This window comes from Empidonax traillii, unplaced genomic scaffold (assembly GCF_003031625.1).
Source record: "Empidonax traillii isolate 1590-97213 ecotype Southwest subspecies unplaced genomic scaffold, ASM303162v1 scaffold853:size531304, whole genome shotgun sequence".
NCBI lineage: Eukaryota > Metazoa > Chordata > Aves > Passeriformes > Tyrannidae > Empidonax > Empidonax traillii.
The window spans coordinates 426,721-445,005 of record NW_020956046.1 but is presented as its reverse complement, the minus strand read 5'-3'; the positions used below and the strand labels follow the sequence as shown (position 1 = coordinate 445,005).

Below are 18,285 nucleotides of genomic sequence, written 5' to 3'. Positions count from 1 at the left end.
GATTTGGTACTGGATTATAGGCCGAAGGAGGGTTGCATGAAAAGGGAAGACCTGTGGGAGGAAAGAAGAATGCTGCAGCCCCAAGATGTGACTATAAGGCTGATCTCGATGTTTTTGATCTTGATGTGTTTGAAGGGCCAAAGTAACATTCATGATAGTTGACCTAAGATGACTGTGTTCTGTAGCCATTGGATGAATTCTCCAGCCTGTAATATTAAATGAAATACATTTTAACATGAAGCACAAACCCATGAGTTTTAAGAATAAAAAATGAGGGTAAGGGTTGTGCAGAGGAGCTGTAATAACGACTTGAATGCTGGTGACAGGCTTAAAATGGGATACTACAAATGCAGTTCTGTGATGTGTCACCAGAGGGGTTCCTAAGCAAGACAGAACTATGAACTGCATTGCTCAGCCACTGGTACTAATGAGAAAACAGACACAGTCCTGGAGAGGGGATGGACTAGAAACAATTAAATCATCTTAACAATATCAATAAATCCAGTTAAGGAAAGGCTGCTGACTGTAGCATAATTATACCTAGAGAAGGTAAGGAACAATTTGTGCTAAAAATCTGTTGCATAAAATGAACATGAACTTATGATTGAATTTAAAATAATTAATCACCAGAGAGGTAAGGGGGAAAGAGGCTTTGATGGGGAAGGGCTTTTGTCTAGTATCCAAACACCTGAAAGGAAGTCAAGTTTTATATTTGCACTGACACCTATGAAACCTTGAGCACACACTTCTGCTTTACTGTAGTAATGGGATTACAAAATACATTAGAAATGATTAAGCTGGGCAAAAATGCATTAGGTCTGGTATTCTAGTGTATAAAAATATATATAGTGAACACTTCTTATTCAATGGTTATGACTGTGGAATGGATTGAGAGAATTATGAAAATTCAACTGAAATTGATGCAGTAATTCCAAAGATTTAATTTTATTTATTCATCTGTACAACAGAGGTGAGACAATCTCAGTAAATGAGTTGCACTTAACTGTCTTAATTCCTACAAAGTAAGGAATTACAGTTCTATGAAAGAATTGTTTCCCTAACTCTCCAAGTCAAATCCAGTAATTTTCCACCAAACACCACAATTAATAAAAACTACAGAAGTTATTTCAAATCACTCTTTTCCTCCCCATGTACCTCACTCTTGGTAAAAAAAATGAAACAGCCCTGTACCCCCTTTTTCAGTGTGCTAGTGAGATAACTCATTAGCCATGGTTTTTCACATAGAGTAGTAAAAAAAAAGTAATAAAAAAAAATCCATATGGCCACTTTACATTGCATAAACTAGTGCTTAACAAAAAAATGAACCTATTCCACAGCTGTACTCATATTTCCCCTGATGCACTGTTCCCCAGCCCCCTGCCAGATCTAGATGCAGTTCCCACAGTGACCTTACTCACCTGTCACCACCTCCCCTCTATGCCCTGCGTGAGGGACTAGTGCCAGCAACCAGGACAGACCCACCACACCAATTCTTTTCACCAGGAAGGGGTCTACAAGTGGAGCCCAAGCAAGACTGAACAATTACTCAGTGATGTAAGGAAATGCAAGCCTGTGTTTCCTGATCCTTGTTCAAGTTTTCATTACACCAGTGTAAATCAGGAGCCCATCTACTGAAATCAGCAGATTTACCTCAGTGTAACTGCAGAAGTGATGCGGGAGCAGCAGCATTCATCCTGCACAGGACCCCCAGTGCATTTGGGCCTTAATCTGAACGTCTTCTGAGAGATGGCCCATTACTTTCAGTTGGACTTTTGACCAGATCTCTGTACACACATGCTGCAGTACCAAGTTCTGAACACAGCTGTAAAAATGCAGTTTAAAGTTTTCTAAAATGCTTATAGTTTTCCCCTTTCTGTGTTTAAGTTTCAATGACTATTAAATGCTACTAAAACACTGCATACAGTTTTGTAGTAGTAAAGATGAAGAGCCAAGTGATTGTTAAATTCAACTTAAAAGCCAATTTTGAGAAGCAATTTCTGTATTTTTCTTTATTTATGATGGCACAGTTATTTTCTATTCTTATTTTATCTTCAATTGCACAAGCTTCATTAGGACGTGCTAGAAAAAAGAAGCTTTTACAGAAAAGGGTCATGGATGGATATCTCCAGTCTGTCCATGCTTCCTGCAACTTGTTTCATTGTACAAGTTGTAAAAGTATATGCAAGTTGCTGGTGAGCTAATGACTGACACTTAAAATACTCATCACTCCTTCTATACAGTTAGCTAAACACCCCCCCTTTATACTCTATTAAAAATTAACTGAGTTGTTCAAAATCCAAAATTTCTAAAGTTCACATCAAACTTCAAAATAAATACAATTTAATACAACATTTTAGAAAAAAAAAACAACCCTGAACTTAGAATTACAACGATGTAATCACCTGTGCTAGTAATTAGCTATTTCAGAGACCTGTGTGTGTACCTTAAAATGACTCAATATGTGATTTTTTTTAAGTCTGGCTACAAATACTGGAAAAAGAAAATACTGTCTCTACAGAGTGCTGAGTTCCTCTTACTCTTATGAAAGCCAATGTAAAAAATCAGTATGTTTAAAAAACTTCTCAACATTTTGCAGGGTCACACCCCCAGGTTTAGAGACTGTGATCCTCTTTATGAAAAACTCTTTCGGAAGTAAGTTACAACAGCTGTGACAGGGTGGGTTTCCAACACTGTCTTCCCTGAAGTCTCTTTAAATGATGGCATCATGTTCATCACTGGAATAGAAACACAGTAATTAATGTTTTGCACAACATACAACAGTCAACCTGAGAAAGAGCCACCCAGCTGCTGATGAGAAGGTTAATTTGTGAGCAGAGGCCACCAGAAGGGCTAAGGGCACATTGATCTGGAAATTACAGTCCTCTCTGAGCCAAGCCTGAAGTTAGCTGAACAATTTCATTTTGTCAACACTCCTCCAGCTTCAGTGGCCTTATTAACATCTTGCCTTTCACATTTCATTCATTTATTTCTACATCAGCTGTTGCTCAGGCATGTTTATCCTAACTGTCTTACCTGTACCCAGCAGCCACAGTTAACCAAAGTCATTGTACAAGCTCAGCAGCAGGTTCCCTGTGTTTTAAAGATATTGTTGATCTGAAGTCTACAATATCCATTAAAAAACACCTCTGCAGGTAAATGTGCAGCAATGACTGATTTAATTCCATGATCAATAAGCAGGAATCAAGATGGAGAGAAAACAAAAGGCCTGAACACCAGTATCCCAACAGTATAATGACATCACCTCACTTAAAACAAGCTTCTTGACTGAGACAGATGATACTCAATAGGAAAAAAAGTAATCTTGTTCTTAAATTAAATACGGGCAAGTACGGAAGCCTGGAAGAAAACTTAGTAGAGCTGAGAATAAATAGCAAGTGAGATGGTAAAATTTTTAATGAACTTCACTACAAAAAAAGTAACAGCAAGAGGGAGGAAAACATTAAAGAATGAATGGTGTCTTCTTGACACTAGAAGAAAGTGTCAAGAAGAACAAGAAATCTTGCAAATTACAGAAAGAGTTTCAATGAAATGTTAACTATTCACAGAATAGCTAAAAGACTAAGATCCTTAAAAAAAATTATATACTAGATCAGATTAAAAAAAAACACAGAAGGGAGGCATAATACTATGAAATGGTGAAAGACAAAACATCACAGTTAAATCTCTTAATGATATTCATATAATGTACATTAAACAAATGTATCAGAGTTCATTCTGCCCATTCTGTTTGTCTTGTTCCCTTCAAGAAAGAAATAAATGGACAAGGGACAATCCCTTGTGAACTTACATGGTTCTGTACTGAATGCCTCTTCTAGAGTGATAGGTTTTGCATCCGATGTAGAGAATAACTAGGACTCCAAGAGTCAGCACAATGCCACCGACAAAACTGCCCACATCGAACCTGGAGGTTTTGGCTACAGTAGCCTCAGATTTTGATGTGGCTGAAAAGAAGAAAAGAAAAGGCACCTTTTAGAGAGCTTGCAAAATTTTGTTTTGAGGGATTCCTCTACATCCTGCTGTCCCCACTGACATATCATCTAAAAACCCAATCAGACAAATTTAACAACGATCACCTGACAAGATACCAGCCAAGCATGCTTAAACCTAGGGCTCTGGTTTAAAAGTACCACATTCTGGTGATGCAGGGGCAGCTGATCCAACTGCTTGCTGTCTCTGAAAGATTGACTGCCCCTTTTCCTCTTTGCCCTGCCTTTTCTTCCCCTGGTCTCCCCTCCTTCTACACAAGGAGCTCCTGCCCCTCTTAGGGTGTTCTAGTGTTTTTCATACCCTCCATGAGCAAATTTAACTCACTACACTGGCCTGAAATGAACAAAAGCATAAAAGGAAGTTGCTTTTATTCAGATGAGCATACTGGGTCAGCCTGCAAGAGAGGTCCAACAGTCACCAAATCAGTTGGTATAGTGGATATGGTGGGCATGAAACACTTTTGCTGGCAATGAACTGTTGGATTGTTTAACCTTGCCCCATGGAATTGTGCCCTCACTGTCCCAAGTGAGATCAGCTCTGCAGCCCAATGCAAATATTGACAGAGACAACATAATTGCAGATAAGCTACAGCTGTTTCACTGTTAAAACTGGTTACATCTGCTACAAACTCCCACCGAAAGATAAGAGTCTGTGCCCATTTTATTTGTACTTGCTACAGAGAATGTTACACAGTCAACTAAAAGTTCTGCTGGTGACAGCTTCACCAACCCAATGATGCTCCACTGATACGTGTGCAACCCTAATCTGTTTAGAAGTGTAAGCATGAAGTGATGTGAGCAAGCAGTTAACTGCAAGGAAATACTGAATTCTGTGCTCACTGGTTTTGTATTATAGGGTACTACTAAACTGTATTTGGCAACTTTTACATAAAGTGTGACTCATGCATAGTCACAAATAAAATTCATTACATTGCTAATGGAACTCAAGTCTTTTTATCAAGCCAGTAGACATATTTTGAGATACAGGTCAGCTGTGAGAAAGGAAGTATTAGAGATGAGTTCAAGTTCAAACTGCAGAAAGGAGAGCTGAACAAATACAGAAGTTGTATTCCAAATCCAGACTTTCTCCTTAACATTGCTACTCTCTGTGCTGGTGGCTGCTTGTTTGGACCACTTGCCTGTTTTTTTTCCCTAAACATGCCAGGTCTCTCAGGTTAAATGAATCTTTATTTCAGTAAGCAGAGTGCTCAGAGCAAAATTATTGTAGCCAACTTAGCAATGAAACTCCACTTTAGTCTTGTTTTTCCAGCATGCAAATGCTTTCTTTCTTCTTTTTGTTATGCTACTGTAAGACTAACCATTCTACAACCCATATGAATGTGTATACAAACCTTTATGAGCTTCGTGAACTATGAACTCACCTGTTACAGAAGTGGAAGAAATCTTGGAAGTGGTCACCACTGTAATATTGAGTTGTGATGATGTGACTGATGAAGCTGTGGTGGACCTTATTGTCTGGCTGGTTTTGGTGGGCTGAGTTGTCAGGATGACAGATATATTGGTGATGGTGGGCTGAGTGGTACTGGTCAGATGGGTAGTACTGGTGGACACACCTGGGAAATTTTTATTTGTGATACGACATAGAAAAATACATAAAAATAATCAACTGCATACTCATGGAGTAAGACAGCATTTCTCATGGCCAAATAGAACAGCAGAGTAACAATGAAAATGCCACTGCATGGGTATCCAGGCTTGCATACAGACTTTCCTTTGGAAAGACCTAACTTCTGATTTCTGGCCTCAAGGTCATGAATGATCTAAAGGGAAGGCTGTAAAGAAAACCTGGATAACTTGTTGAAGGGTCTTTTTTTTTTTTTTTTTTTTTTAATAACACTATACAATTCCATACAATTGTGCCTAATTTACAGTATTTTAAAATGCAACAAACTTCTGGATCAAGACTAACTTTCAATTTGAACACCCATTTTTTCAGACAACAAAGCTTTTCTAATAAGAACAGATTTTGCATTAAAATTCCCCCCCTCTAATTTTAGTAATTATTTCATCTTTAATTTGCTTTTGAATGAAACACTAGCATTACTAAGGCTCCATATCTATTAAAAATTAGCATGGAGAATTCTGTATTTATGTGAAACTTAAGATTCACATTTTCTACACAGGATAAAAGTTCAACTAAAGTAAATTTGCTGGCTTATATGATCTATTTAGTAGTGATCTGTCTTGTCAAGGTTAAAACAAAGATTGGAAATCTGTTTCGCAAGTTTAATTGACACTTAATGTCTTTAACTTTGCTTCCCCTTCCCCCCTCAGAAAGCATTAATGAACTGTTCAGAATAAAAATACCACAATGCAAAATTCACAAATAACAGGGACTGATATTTATAGCAAAATCCTTAGAACCTTAGTGGAAGGTAGCCAGAGGGAATGATTTTAAAGCAATTAGTTATTCTTCTAAGAAGGAAGTAACAAGAAACACTAGCCTGTTATGCAACTAACATTTCTCTAAGCAGACAGTATGAGGAAATAGGTTTAACATATGAAAGAATTCTAGGGAGAAAAAGCTCTCTTTGTAGCTGTCTGCTTATGCATTATTTCTATAACCTCACACATGCTGAGTTCATTTTAAACACCACAAAAGCTTTTTATTATGGACATTCAAATGTTTAATTACACCCAGGTTTCCTTACAATTGTGTAAAACTAAAATAACTGAAAAAATAGATAGTTTCATCTCAATTGCAGAGTAAACTTGATATTAAATTTCTGCCTTTTTTTTTTTTTTTTTTAATATACAGCATCTAAAATGCTTCTATAGAACAATATTCTTGTGTGGTGTAAAACATGAGCAACTACATACAGAACTGTCGTTCCTAAAATTTAAATATCACAGCTTCCAGTACTGATATGAACATTAAAAATTTTTAAGAAAAACAGCAGTACAACAGTGTAAGCATTCAGAAAGGAACTGGCCTACACAACACTTCTGAGACATTTTGCATTAAAACTACTGAAACAGCCTAATACAGGCTCAAAAGTAAATGTTATTTCTTTTCTTGTTCTTTAATGTTGTAACTGCATTGTGCCATGACCCAAAGATACACTTTGAACTGAGGATTCATTGAGCTGGAAGAGCTGGAGTACTACATTAATGTACTTACCTTGTTACAATTAGGAAATTCAGTTCCTCTACGAAGCATGTGTAAAATACATCAGATAAAATTCAGGGCACATTTTAACAGTGACAGGTAAACTCCCCAAAGGCAGAATGATCTATAAATATCAAATCGTTCCTCATTGTAGGAAATAAGCAATGAAATGTCTATATGGAAACCACCTACATTACATAACATGAAACCACACCTGGTAAAAGCATTCCTAATATAAGCAATACCAAAAGAAAGACAAATCTGAATGCAAGTGTCAAGCAGTCAGTTTTCTGTGGGGTTTTTTTTCAGCCATGATTTCTGAGTGTCAAAGCAGCTTCTGTTTCTGAACAATATAATGGCTAATTGTTCCATGCGTAACATTATGAAACAATGTTACACAAAGATGGTACTTATTTCATGGGTATCAAATTACCCTACAGAAAACCTGTGTCATGACAAAAAATATCCAAAGATCTATGAGGAATTTTGGCACGTTTGCACATTACTTCTCCCCACCTTTCTTTCCTACTAGCAATCCTTTTTTTCTTATTTTATCAAGATTACAGCCCTTGGTAATATAACATTAACAGTAAAGTCTGTTTAATCTCCAGACCTATCTTTCCTGATGTATTTAGCATCAGTCATTTCAAAACATTAGTGGGAGTCTATCTAAGGCAGCTGGAGAATTTGGAAAGCTGACATAAATCAGGCACCAATCAGTTCTTCTCTGTCTTTGAAAAATCCTACCCACACTATTTTACAAACAGAGTTAAGATGAAAGAATATAGCAACATCTGCCCTTTTATCTTTTTTTTTCCCTAATTACTTTTCCCCCAAAAGACCAGCTGGGCTTCATTGAACATCACACTAAACAAACCCTGACTGTCTAACTTTTTTTTTTGTTTAAAAAGATGCATGCCAGTAATATAGTTCAGGTTTATGATGCTTTGTTTTTAAAAGAGACAAGTATTTTACTTAGTATGTTACCTGTGTTTAAACATTAAATAGCTATGCTATATCCATCAATCAAAAAAATATATATATATAGCTTGTAGGTAAGAATTTTTAGCAGCATGCACTACTACTCCCTTAGTGTTCTAGCTGAAGAATGAACACAAAACTCAGATTTCATAAGCACTTTTCTAACATACAAAATTATTATGCTCTTTCTAAAATAAATCCTCCTTTGCATGGAAAATGATTGAACTTTTGTTTCCGCCATCAAGAGTTCCCTCCCCACCCCTGCCCCCCCAAAAAAATAATGGCAGAGATTTTAAGCAGAAAGAGATTGAGACAGATAATCAAAAGGATGAACATTGTATTAAAATCTATAAAGTTTCTGACAACAAAATAAAAAAGATAGAGAAGGATGGGAATCATAAACCTTGTAAAGCAAGGCACAGCTAAGCTATCTCTTAGGCTTATACTGTGCCTAACAGTAAAGGGCTCAGGCCTCTTTTTACTGTTATTATCCAGGTCTAGTAAAGCTCAGACCTCTACAAGAAACCTGCAGGGGCCAGAGCAGAGAGCAGGAGGAATGGAGCAGAAGGTGGGTGAAACACTGTGGTGAACGATGGCTTTGCACATTTAGGGGAAGGCTGTAAAGCAACAAGCGGATTACAAAATTCTCACAACTTTCCAAGTTAGACATGCCTAAACTGGGACACTGCAGACAATGGAATGAGACACTGCACCACTTGCTGGCTATCTCAAGAAAGGTCCTTGCAAAGGTTTGGGTTTTTTTTCCCCTCCTAGTGAGTATTTTATACGTAAATGAAAACACAAGCAACTTCTGAGTGTGGTAGCTCAGAGCTTATCTGGAGATTATAGGGACAGAAAGTAAGCGTTGTACTAAAAATGTAATGACATAACTGGGACTTTATGATCAGCATAAAACTCCACAAGTACACAAAGTACCTTGTGGTAGACACAGTATTTCTGCTCTGCTTTCACATGGTTCTTAGCACAAAGGGGATCCCGTTTCTAGAACAAGTTTCTCTCAGATGCAACCTTTTATCTGTTCATCACAGCCTGAACAACTACACCACATTAACTCTTATCCAATCCTTACTAATGTAGTGGAATTTGCCTGTGCAAGTTCTTCCACAAGATGAATTTTTTAATTTCCTTTTTAAATAATCTCACACCGATGTAGCCAACAGTTGGAACACTGCAAATGCAAGTGGATGAACTGTCTGTTTGTTCTACAAAGATGTGTTAACATGTTAGTTATGTTGGAGCACCACAAAGGCAATATTGCTGCCTTGGGAAATAATTCTTACCTAAAGTTCTTTTGCCAGGTAGTGAAAGAAATAAGGTAGTGCTAGAACAATGCAAAAGTACCCATGACAGATTGTTTCACATCTGTCACTTGTGTCCTGCTTAAACGGTGCTGTTTTGTGCTATGAGCTCTAAAGGAACTATTTTCTACCGTATTAAGTCCCATGAGACTGCAGTGAGGTGGGGGTCAGTCTCTTCCATCACGTCTCAAATGAAAGGATGAGAGGAAGTGGTCTTAAGTTGTGCCAGGAGAGGTTCCGATTAGGTATTTAAAAAAAGATTTTTACTGCAAGAGTGGTTTGGCATTGGAATATATTGCCCACAGAGGTGGTGGAGTCACCGTCTCTGGAAATGTTCACTAGGCGTCTGGATGTGGCAGTTGGGGATATGGTTTAGGGGTGATTATGGTGGCACTGCGTTGATGGTTCACCTAGACCATCCTGAAGGTCTCTTCCAACCTTGATGATCCTTATGATTATCATGGTGAGTCTTATGTAAAAGGAAATAGAGGCTTACTCTTGAAACTCTAGCTCTCAGGATTTTGTTATACCCTAAATCTGTTTACTGTGAAATAATATTAAACAGACATGCACCATTTGCACAACATCCTATTCACCTTTACTTCATGAAAACGGAAGAAGTTTGCTAAGAGAAAAAGAATGAACATTTAAAAGATCAACTTCTTGCAAATTCTTCCTTGAATTTTTATTTTGAATCCTGTGTTACAATGGCATTGCAAATGTAATTAATTACTGATGAAGAATGCTACCTAAACTTGAAAAAACAGTATAGGTTCTTTTCAGAGTTGTTTTACATGTTGCTTCCCAGACCTAAAATAATAATGCCTCTCTCTCAAATACCCACTTTTGATGTCCTGTTCTTCAGAATTTGGTATGATCTGGGCTAGGTTTGTAGCTAACTTCTACGTTCATAGTAAGGGACAGACGAACAGATACATACCTCCTGCAGATGTTGCTGCAGATTGTGTGGATGACAAAGCAGTGAAATTGGATGAACTGCTATTGTCTTCTAGGAAAAAGAAAACAAGAAAATCGATATTATTCATTTCAATTTTAACACATTGTAATTATAGTACCCACAACACAACACTCTCCTCAGGGTATCTGTGTCTGCAGACTACAACAGGGAATAGAGATTACTCCATCCCGAAGCAGACGGTTTTTATCCCTCTGCAAAATGCTTCCAGATCTCAGAGCAGCAAGAACACAGTTACACTGTATGCACAACAGTGCCCAAATGGTCTGCATCTGAATTCTTTGTATCTCCTCTGTTTGCTCTCTTCCACTTCTATGTCATGTTCTATTCCATGTGCTGTAAATAGCCATACTGTCACAGACTTTCTTGACCTACTTAAGCACCGTGAGGTTTTTTTGCAGTTTTTATTCCTCTACTTCAGTTCCATTTCCTGTCCCTCAATCTTTTCTTCCATTTTGCTGCATCTCTGTTGCAAACTGGGCTGATGCTGGGAACATACTGTAGTCAAGTAGGGACAAACCAATACTCTGTGAAACATCTTTTTGTAGACTTATGCTCTCTCTACAAAAAACAGTCGTAAGAAGGTACTTGTTTTCAAAGACATAAAATACAAACCATGTTTCAGTCATAGTGGTTTTGTCCTCTCCTTTTTTTTACCTCTGCTTTTCTTGCTCTTCCTTCCTCCTCATGTTACTTCTAGGTTTCTCAGGCACCCTCCCATTCTCACTTCCATCCTCACTGCTGCATCCCTCCTCTGTATTTCTTACAGTTAAACAGTCTTCCTCCTGGCAAAGCTCTACTGGGCTGTCCCTGCCCATCCTTTTCTCCCTTCATTCTGTATTGCTGTGTATGCCCATTCTGTGATTAATCTTTTCTCTGAAGTAACTGATCTTTTTCAGCACCCTCCCACAGTGCTATGGGTGCAGCAGCACTGTTGCTTTTCAGTCAAGCTGAAAAGCAAAGTACATAACCCCACAGATTAAGAAGAGAGCAACACAGCTACTGCAATCAAGGAGACCTATTCCTATTTCCCTTGAATGGATCTGCTGTTCTTACCACTGGAAAAGTCTAGTCTAAAACAGTTTTGTCAACGTTTTTTGCAACTGCATACACGACATGAGCAAGCTCAGGTTTAGGAACAAATGAACCAAATTTACACCTTCACACCATGTACCAAAAGATGGGAGTGTGGGAGGGAATTACTTTGCCTTTTCTTTAGTATAATCATAGCCAGCTAGCCCCCTCTGCTCATGCAACACTTATACTGACATACCTGGGATATTAAGTTGCAAATTTAATTGCCTTTGAGCAACAGTCTAGGATTGAACAATTACAGACACATTCTTTCTTGGATATATTGATTTTATACCAGCGTAAGCCATGGAGATGCCTGGGGTTAAACCTTTTCCACACTGGCCCAGTTCTGCAACCAGAACACATCTTTGTGTTTCCTCCAGGTTCTGAGTGCTTCCTTCTGCAACCCTGGGACAACTCTGGATGTGAACTGCATGTTCACACAGGTGAAAAGAAGCTACCCATACTGCCTGGAATTTGGGTGTGAGTCAGCAGTGCAATTAACACCAGCTAGAGTGAGTCAGTGAGCAGAGTACTGGCTATGCACCCCATTTTTGGCCAACAGCAAATGAAATGAGCTAAGTACTACAGGGTAGAAATTACTCAAATGAAAAAGTGCCTTCTCTTTTTCTGAATTCTAGCATAGCAGATTTCTTGGTTCTCCTTTTAACTGTAAATGGGTGTTGCCACGTGTTTCTAGTTCCATACACAAATTTTTCCCATTTTATTTCTCCTCTCTCTGTTGCTCTGGGGTAACTTAGTATATGAGAACTGAGTTGTGTTCTACTGTTCCTCTTAAATATCTTTAGTGGTCCCAGAATAGATGTGACAATCAGAGTACCTTCCCCCTGCCCTACGGCTGTTCACAATTGAATAAAATAAAGGACAAACTATGACAGGATAGTTTAAGGTACACGGTAATACATATTGCATTTCTCAATGTTACTGAGGAATAGCAACAGAAATGTCAAGAGCATTACCTGGCAACTTCTGGTCTGAAATCGTAGTAAAAGATGCAGTGCTGTTCGTGTCTTCATTTCCTACATAAAAAACCCCAAGAAAAAAAAGACAGTTTTAAGTGAGTTATTACTAAGGAAAAAAAATGTACATCATCTGTCACTTGTCTTTGGGGCATATAAATGACTAAATTATCATGAACAGGAATTAGGTATAATGATAATATAAAAGCATAACAGATTGCTCTTAGTGCATTAAAAGTGGCAATTTGTATACTACATAAACATCAAATGAACTGGAACTCCTCCCATCCTCTATTTTGTACTCCCCACCATTCCCATCCCAGGTTCTTCTCTTCCTTGAGACAGAATGAGACCAAGAGAAGAGGCAGAAAATCAGGGACCTTCCTTCAGTAATAATATCTGACCTGCACCCCCTAGAGCAGAAGAAAAAGAACCTCTCACTTAAATCTTCCCCTGTGAAGTCTGAAAGGCCTGTACAGGCAGATAGGGGCTTGCTCTGGCCCTACATGGACAACAGGATAAGACAAATAGCTCCACTAAGAAGTTGCATTGCTTAGTTTGAGACTAAAGGCATATTAATGTATCCACTGGGCATTTGGCAGGTGGGAAATAGGACTGAGAAGGATCACACTTCCAAAGAACTATCATCATACCCTAGAGACTAACTGAGGCCTGACTACTTTATTCTCAGACAAACAGGGGGTAAAATTTATAGATAAACCACACAGAATAAACAGTCTGGCATCCACATGCATACACAAGGATTGGTTGTGGATTCTGCCTTTACTGAGCATAGTTTAGTTTTGATCACTTAATACTGTGGTAAAGACAAGCAAATAACCTGAACTAAGTATGACAAAAATAGGGCATTTCCTTAGTGGTTACAAAACCTTAGTGAAGATCTCAAAATGGTAAAGTTTGCAAATACAAATGGCAAAACCCTGCAGTATTGAGATGGAGGGCAGCACTGCGAGATATTTTAGACTGTTTAATTAGGGAGCTTAGGGAAAACATACAAACAAACAAAGAAGGATGGGACAGCTAAACTAAGCTTTTCCAGAAAGGACCCAATCCTGCAGGATGTGGTCAACATCAGAGCAAATGCTCCCCATTAAACAGTGATCTGATTGAGGAAGCTAAGCCAACACAATACTGACATTACCCCCTTTCCAACAGCACACAATGTATTTTGCTGCATCAACCAGCAGAATGGACTTCCTGTATGATTAGATGAAAGAGAGGGGCAGGAAGCAGAGGAGGAAGGGAAGAGTGGACTGTATTAATCCTAGTTTCAATCAGCTTGGACTGTACACCTTGAAAGACATCAAGGACCTTATCAAGCTTAAAAGATTCAACTTTTCTTTCTCAAACAAACCCCAAACATAGGTGATTCTCTTAATTTGAATCACAAGTATTGGCTCTAGAATACAAATACAGCTTAAATGGGGTACTGCATAAGCATATGCCACATTGGAACACATTGCAGTAAATGGGACAGGTGAGAAAAAGAAAATCTTAAAATTATGCTATTCCCAAACTAGTTTCTATTGTCAGACTGTGGCTTTGGATTTGAAGCTGTACATATCACTGCAGTGACAAGCAGGAGACTTCAAACAGGGAGACGGGAAGGACTCCTGGCTCTTAAGCAAAGGGAAAAACACCATAGTTTTTATTCAGTGATGGTTCTGACAAGTGAAGACTGTCATTCAAGACCACAGGCTGCACAGTGCAAGTGTCCCAAAGCAAAACAGTGAGGGGTTCTGGCCCTCTCCAGGAAGCAGAAGTGAGAAATCTGCACTGACCCAGGTGTACACATGCATGAGCGAGTACAGGAAGGAAGAGGGGAGAAAGCTGGCAGCCAGCTGCAGCATCCTGTGCACGAGAAGAAGCAAAGCTCTTTGGGACACAGCAGTAGTTACAGTACTGGGCCTACAAAACTTTGCAGTGATGCTTGTTCCCACCGTGATCCAGAAGAGAGGGGAAAAGGACCTCTGTGTTTATTTTCCATGATGAAACGGAACCAAAACAAGGATATACCCAATTTAAAACTGTTTCAAAGCACCACATTTAGGGAAGGGAGATCAACATAATTTTTGTCAGACAACTCTGTTTTCCCCTGTTTGAGGTCGGGCACAGATGCAGATAAAACCATAACTGTGTGTGGTTGGTTGGGGTGTATCTGAAGGCAAGCATGCTTCCTGTGGAAGTCTATGTCACAGTTTGGCAGGCCAAGAGCTTTCAGGGCCTCTTGTGGTTTTGTTGTTCTAGTGTGTAAAAAGTCATGAGTTAGAGACAATTTGGATAAGCAAACTTTCAAAAGGGCAAGATCAGTCCAGTTCTTCCAGCTTTATAGCTGGAATTCAGTTTTCCAAAGTGGCAGAGACAGGAGCTGAAGATTTGTGTTTGCGTCATACACATAGATAGATGCAGGGTCACTGACAGGGATAGCTTCAATACTTGTTGGAAATGAACAGGACAAGATGTTAAGTGGATTTGATTTTGCTTGCCAAAATCAACACAGTGGATAACATTCATGTTTGGGATCTGTAATCTCCAGCTCAGATACATACTAGATTACTGTTGTCCGTAGAAGAACCCTGGTAGAAGAACCCTACACTAATGAGTGGCAATACTCATTCAACTCAAAGCAACCCCCTGACCTCAAATCCATTGTAACAGCTGTCAGGCAATCCTGACAAACCACACATTCAAATCCCTGCTTTCTGGAAACTTTATTTTCCCTTTGATTCAACAAGGTCTTCTGGTACCTATTTCTGAAATTATGTACTTGACCTACCAAGAAGGTCTCTTCTGAGAGAGAGGGTAGGCATGATTATCACAGCAACTTTTTTGACAGGTCCTCATGCCTTAACATTGTGAAACTACCTCATAGTCTTGCAAAGGAAAGCATAAACACCATTCCATAGATGGAAACAACACAGACCTGTGTAATTAATTCTCAATCTCAGTCAATTTGAGACCGAAAAACTACACCATCTTTTGTTGTCAAAATACCATTCCTGTTTTCAGGTCTGGAGGCTGCTGATGATGATAATTTTTTGTACTGCGATGAATTTTGTATACAGGTAAGCTCTTGGAAGATGTTGCTAGCTATCTTTTCTGAACAGAGCAGGAAGGGGGTGGGGGCCACTTCCTGATAGGGAGCACAGATTCTCTTTACTCAGATACCAGGAAGCCAGCTGGATTTTACATAATAGTGGGAAGTATTTTTTCCTAAACCATAACAACATTTTAGTGATGTTTCTTCCACTGACTTGACACCTAAAAGTAAACTGTTCAACAGAGTAAAAAACCAGCATTATATTGAAACAACCAGTCTGCCCAAAAATCTTAATTGAAGAGGACAAATGTACTGCCACTTTCACTTTTTGCAAATCACAGGATTTGATGGGTTTCACACTTTCTCCTGTAGCATTGATTAGATAATCACAAACTTTTGCTGAAACCATCACAAATCTCAGCAGTACTTTCTGGAAGTTTCTAAGTGGACAAGAAAAAAAAAAAAGATATTTCAACAGCTGCATTAAACTGAGCCTTAAAAGGGCACAACTTCTCTCAACATATCGTAACTGGGCTCTAGACAACAATATATAGAGGAAGGACTACATTAGACTGTCAAAAGTCAGATGAGATCATCACTGCCCCAGGAGACAGCACTGACCATACACTGAGTTAAACTAGCACATGCACTCAGGAAGCAGCATGATAAAAAACAGATCAATGCAATCTTGTATCAAATGAAATGACAGTCTACTATTGTTAAATGGGGGTCAGAAGATCTTAGCAAAGCGATAAATAGGTTACCTGTAAACTTCTTCTAAAAAAGACTTGCCTTTTTTTGGAAGGGCAATTATAAAGGTGTTTACATTCCTCATTTTACCTTTTTTTTTTTTTTTTTTTTTTTTTTTTTTTTTTTTTTTTTTTTTTTTTTTTTTTTTTTTTTTTTTTTTTTTTTTTTTTTTTTTTTTTTTTTTTTTTTTTTTTGGTATCAGCTTTACTACAACTTTACCAGATTAAGCAACAGCATATTAGCACTGCTGGACTGACAGATTCTTTAACAGGTTAATTCTGGTACATACGTGTATCTTTTGGCTTCTTTACTTTGGAAAATTGTGGGGCACCGTTTATGTAATTTCAATCTTCTGAAAAGGCAACCACGGCCGCTCAGACCTCTCTCGCTTTATTTCAGTGCATGTCAACGATTATCCCCTGACTCTGGTGTTCTGAGCCGAGCACGAGCAAACACAGGCCGTGCATTTGCTAGAACTGGCCATCACAAAGAGGCACGGCTGCTGCCAGCGCCTGACATAAACACGACAAAGCACAGCGTCTGTCCCACCCGCACCGCCACGATGACCCCAAAGCCCCCGTTAAAAGCCCCTCGCCGTAAGTACCGCCCCGGAGAGCAGCACCCAGAAGGGGCTAGGAGCGTCCCCTTCCAGCCGGGCCCCGCCTGGGGCAGCGCGGCGCCCCGAGCTCCCCCGTGCCCCTCTCGCCATTCACCTGCCGGGCCCCGGGACACGGGCGGGGTGCGGGCGCATCTCCCGCCGTGCCTCCTGCTCCCGGAGCCACGGGCGAGCCGGCCCGGGCGTGCCCGCGCATCCCTGCCGGCGTGCGCAGCCCAGACCCGAACTGCTCCTCGGGCGGTTCTTTTGTAATTCTTGCTTCTCCTTAACAAACATCCCGAAAATTAACCCTTCCCGCCCCGTCCCCGTCCCAGTCCTAGTTTCCAGAGAAGCCGGCTGTACGCGCGGTGCGACCCCGGCTCCCGCTCAGGAGCAGAGCGCCAGGGACCTCCGGCCCGGCCCGCTTCGCCGCGGGGCACCCGGGCCAGGTGGCTCTCGGTGGGCAGCCCCCGGCCCGCTCCCGGCCGCCAGCGACGGCACCAGGCCCGGCCCGGCCGAGGTGCCGCGGCAGCCCCAGGGCAGGGCGGCTGCGAGGGTCGTCCGCCGCCGCGCCCGTCCCGTCCCCCCGCGGCCGCTACTCACGGGAGCCGGGGGCGAGCAGGAGCAGCACCAGCAGCGCCAGGGTCGCCCTCAGCGCGCAGGAGGCGCCGCCGAGGAGCCGCATGGCCGCGGAGGGACAGCCGGAGCTCGCCGGGCGCGTCTGCCCGCGGCGGCGCGATGGGCCGGGCAGGGGCGGGGCCGGTACGGGGCGGGGGCCGAGCCGGGACCCCGCTCCCCCGAGCGGGACGGGGAAAGGATCAGCGAGGTGGGCGCAGCGTGGAGTTCCCTTTTTCCCGCTAGCCGGGATCCCTCTGTCTCTTCCCCTCTGCTCCCCATTTTCCTGCAGTCTGGGCGGCAAAGCGTTGTGTGCCCGTAACAGGAACCTAGTAAGAGCGGCGAGATGTCCGCACTTCACAGGGTGCCCAGGGAGGTGACACCCGAGTGGCTCTCGGTAGGTCTGCGAGCACCCCTGGAAACAGGGTCGAGCTCCAGGAGCGCTGCCTGCGAACAGCGCTCGCGGCTGTCGAGGGAAGGCGCTCCGCTTTCCAAACACCATATAGCGTTCCCATTGGAGCCCCAACAGCGCTGATTTATCCTCCTTTTTTAATAACATCCACCTGATCGACAGCAGGGCGTCAATACTCGCAGCTCACTGCGCACACCTTTCCAAGGTGTCACTGCTTACAGCCCGTGTGCGTCGTGCTGCCTGTCACACAGCCTCTGGTTGTTTCAGTCACCAGAGCAAATGCCGTAGAGGCATCCAGGAATTTCCCGATGTACATAGAAAACTGTGAAACAGACTACAAAGGTAATAGGGAAAAGTGAAAGAGAGCAACCAAGTTCAATTCTTT

At 40.9% G+C, this 18,285-nt stretch overlaps 1 protein-coding gene across 2 annotated transcripts; it reads right to left on the bottom strand.

The window, feature by feature from the left end:
* Positions 1 to 917: 917 nt before the first annotated feature.
* On the bottom strand, positions 918 to 17,574 carry TMEM123 (transmembrane protein 123). 2 transcript variants are annotated; one of them, XM_027902223.1, is made up of 6 exons: positions 17,477 to 17,574; positions 12,468 to 12,527; positions 10,378 to 10,443; positions 5,390 to 5,581; positions 3,809 to 3,962; positions 918 to 2,735 (listed from the first exon to the last, which is right to left on the bottom strand). In XM_027902223.1, exons 1-6 carry the CDS (start codon positions 17,556 to 17,558, stop codon positions 2,711 to 2,713), a joined length of 579 nt encoding a protein of 192 aa, XP_027758024.1. In that variant the 5' UTR covers positions 17,559 to 17,574; the 3' UTR covers positions 918 to 2,710. The 2 variants fall into 2 exon arrangements, with proteins under 2 accessions (XP_027758024.1, XP_027758026.1); XM_027902225.1 differs by lacking the exon at positions 918 to 2,735 and adding an exon at positions 7,150 to 7,177 and having other exon boundaries at positions 3,831 to 3,962.
* Between the last annotated feature and the right edge of the window lie 711 nt (positions 17,575 to 18,285).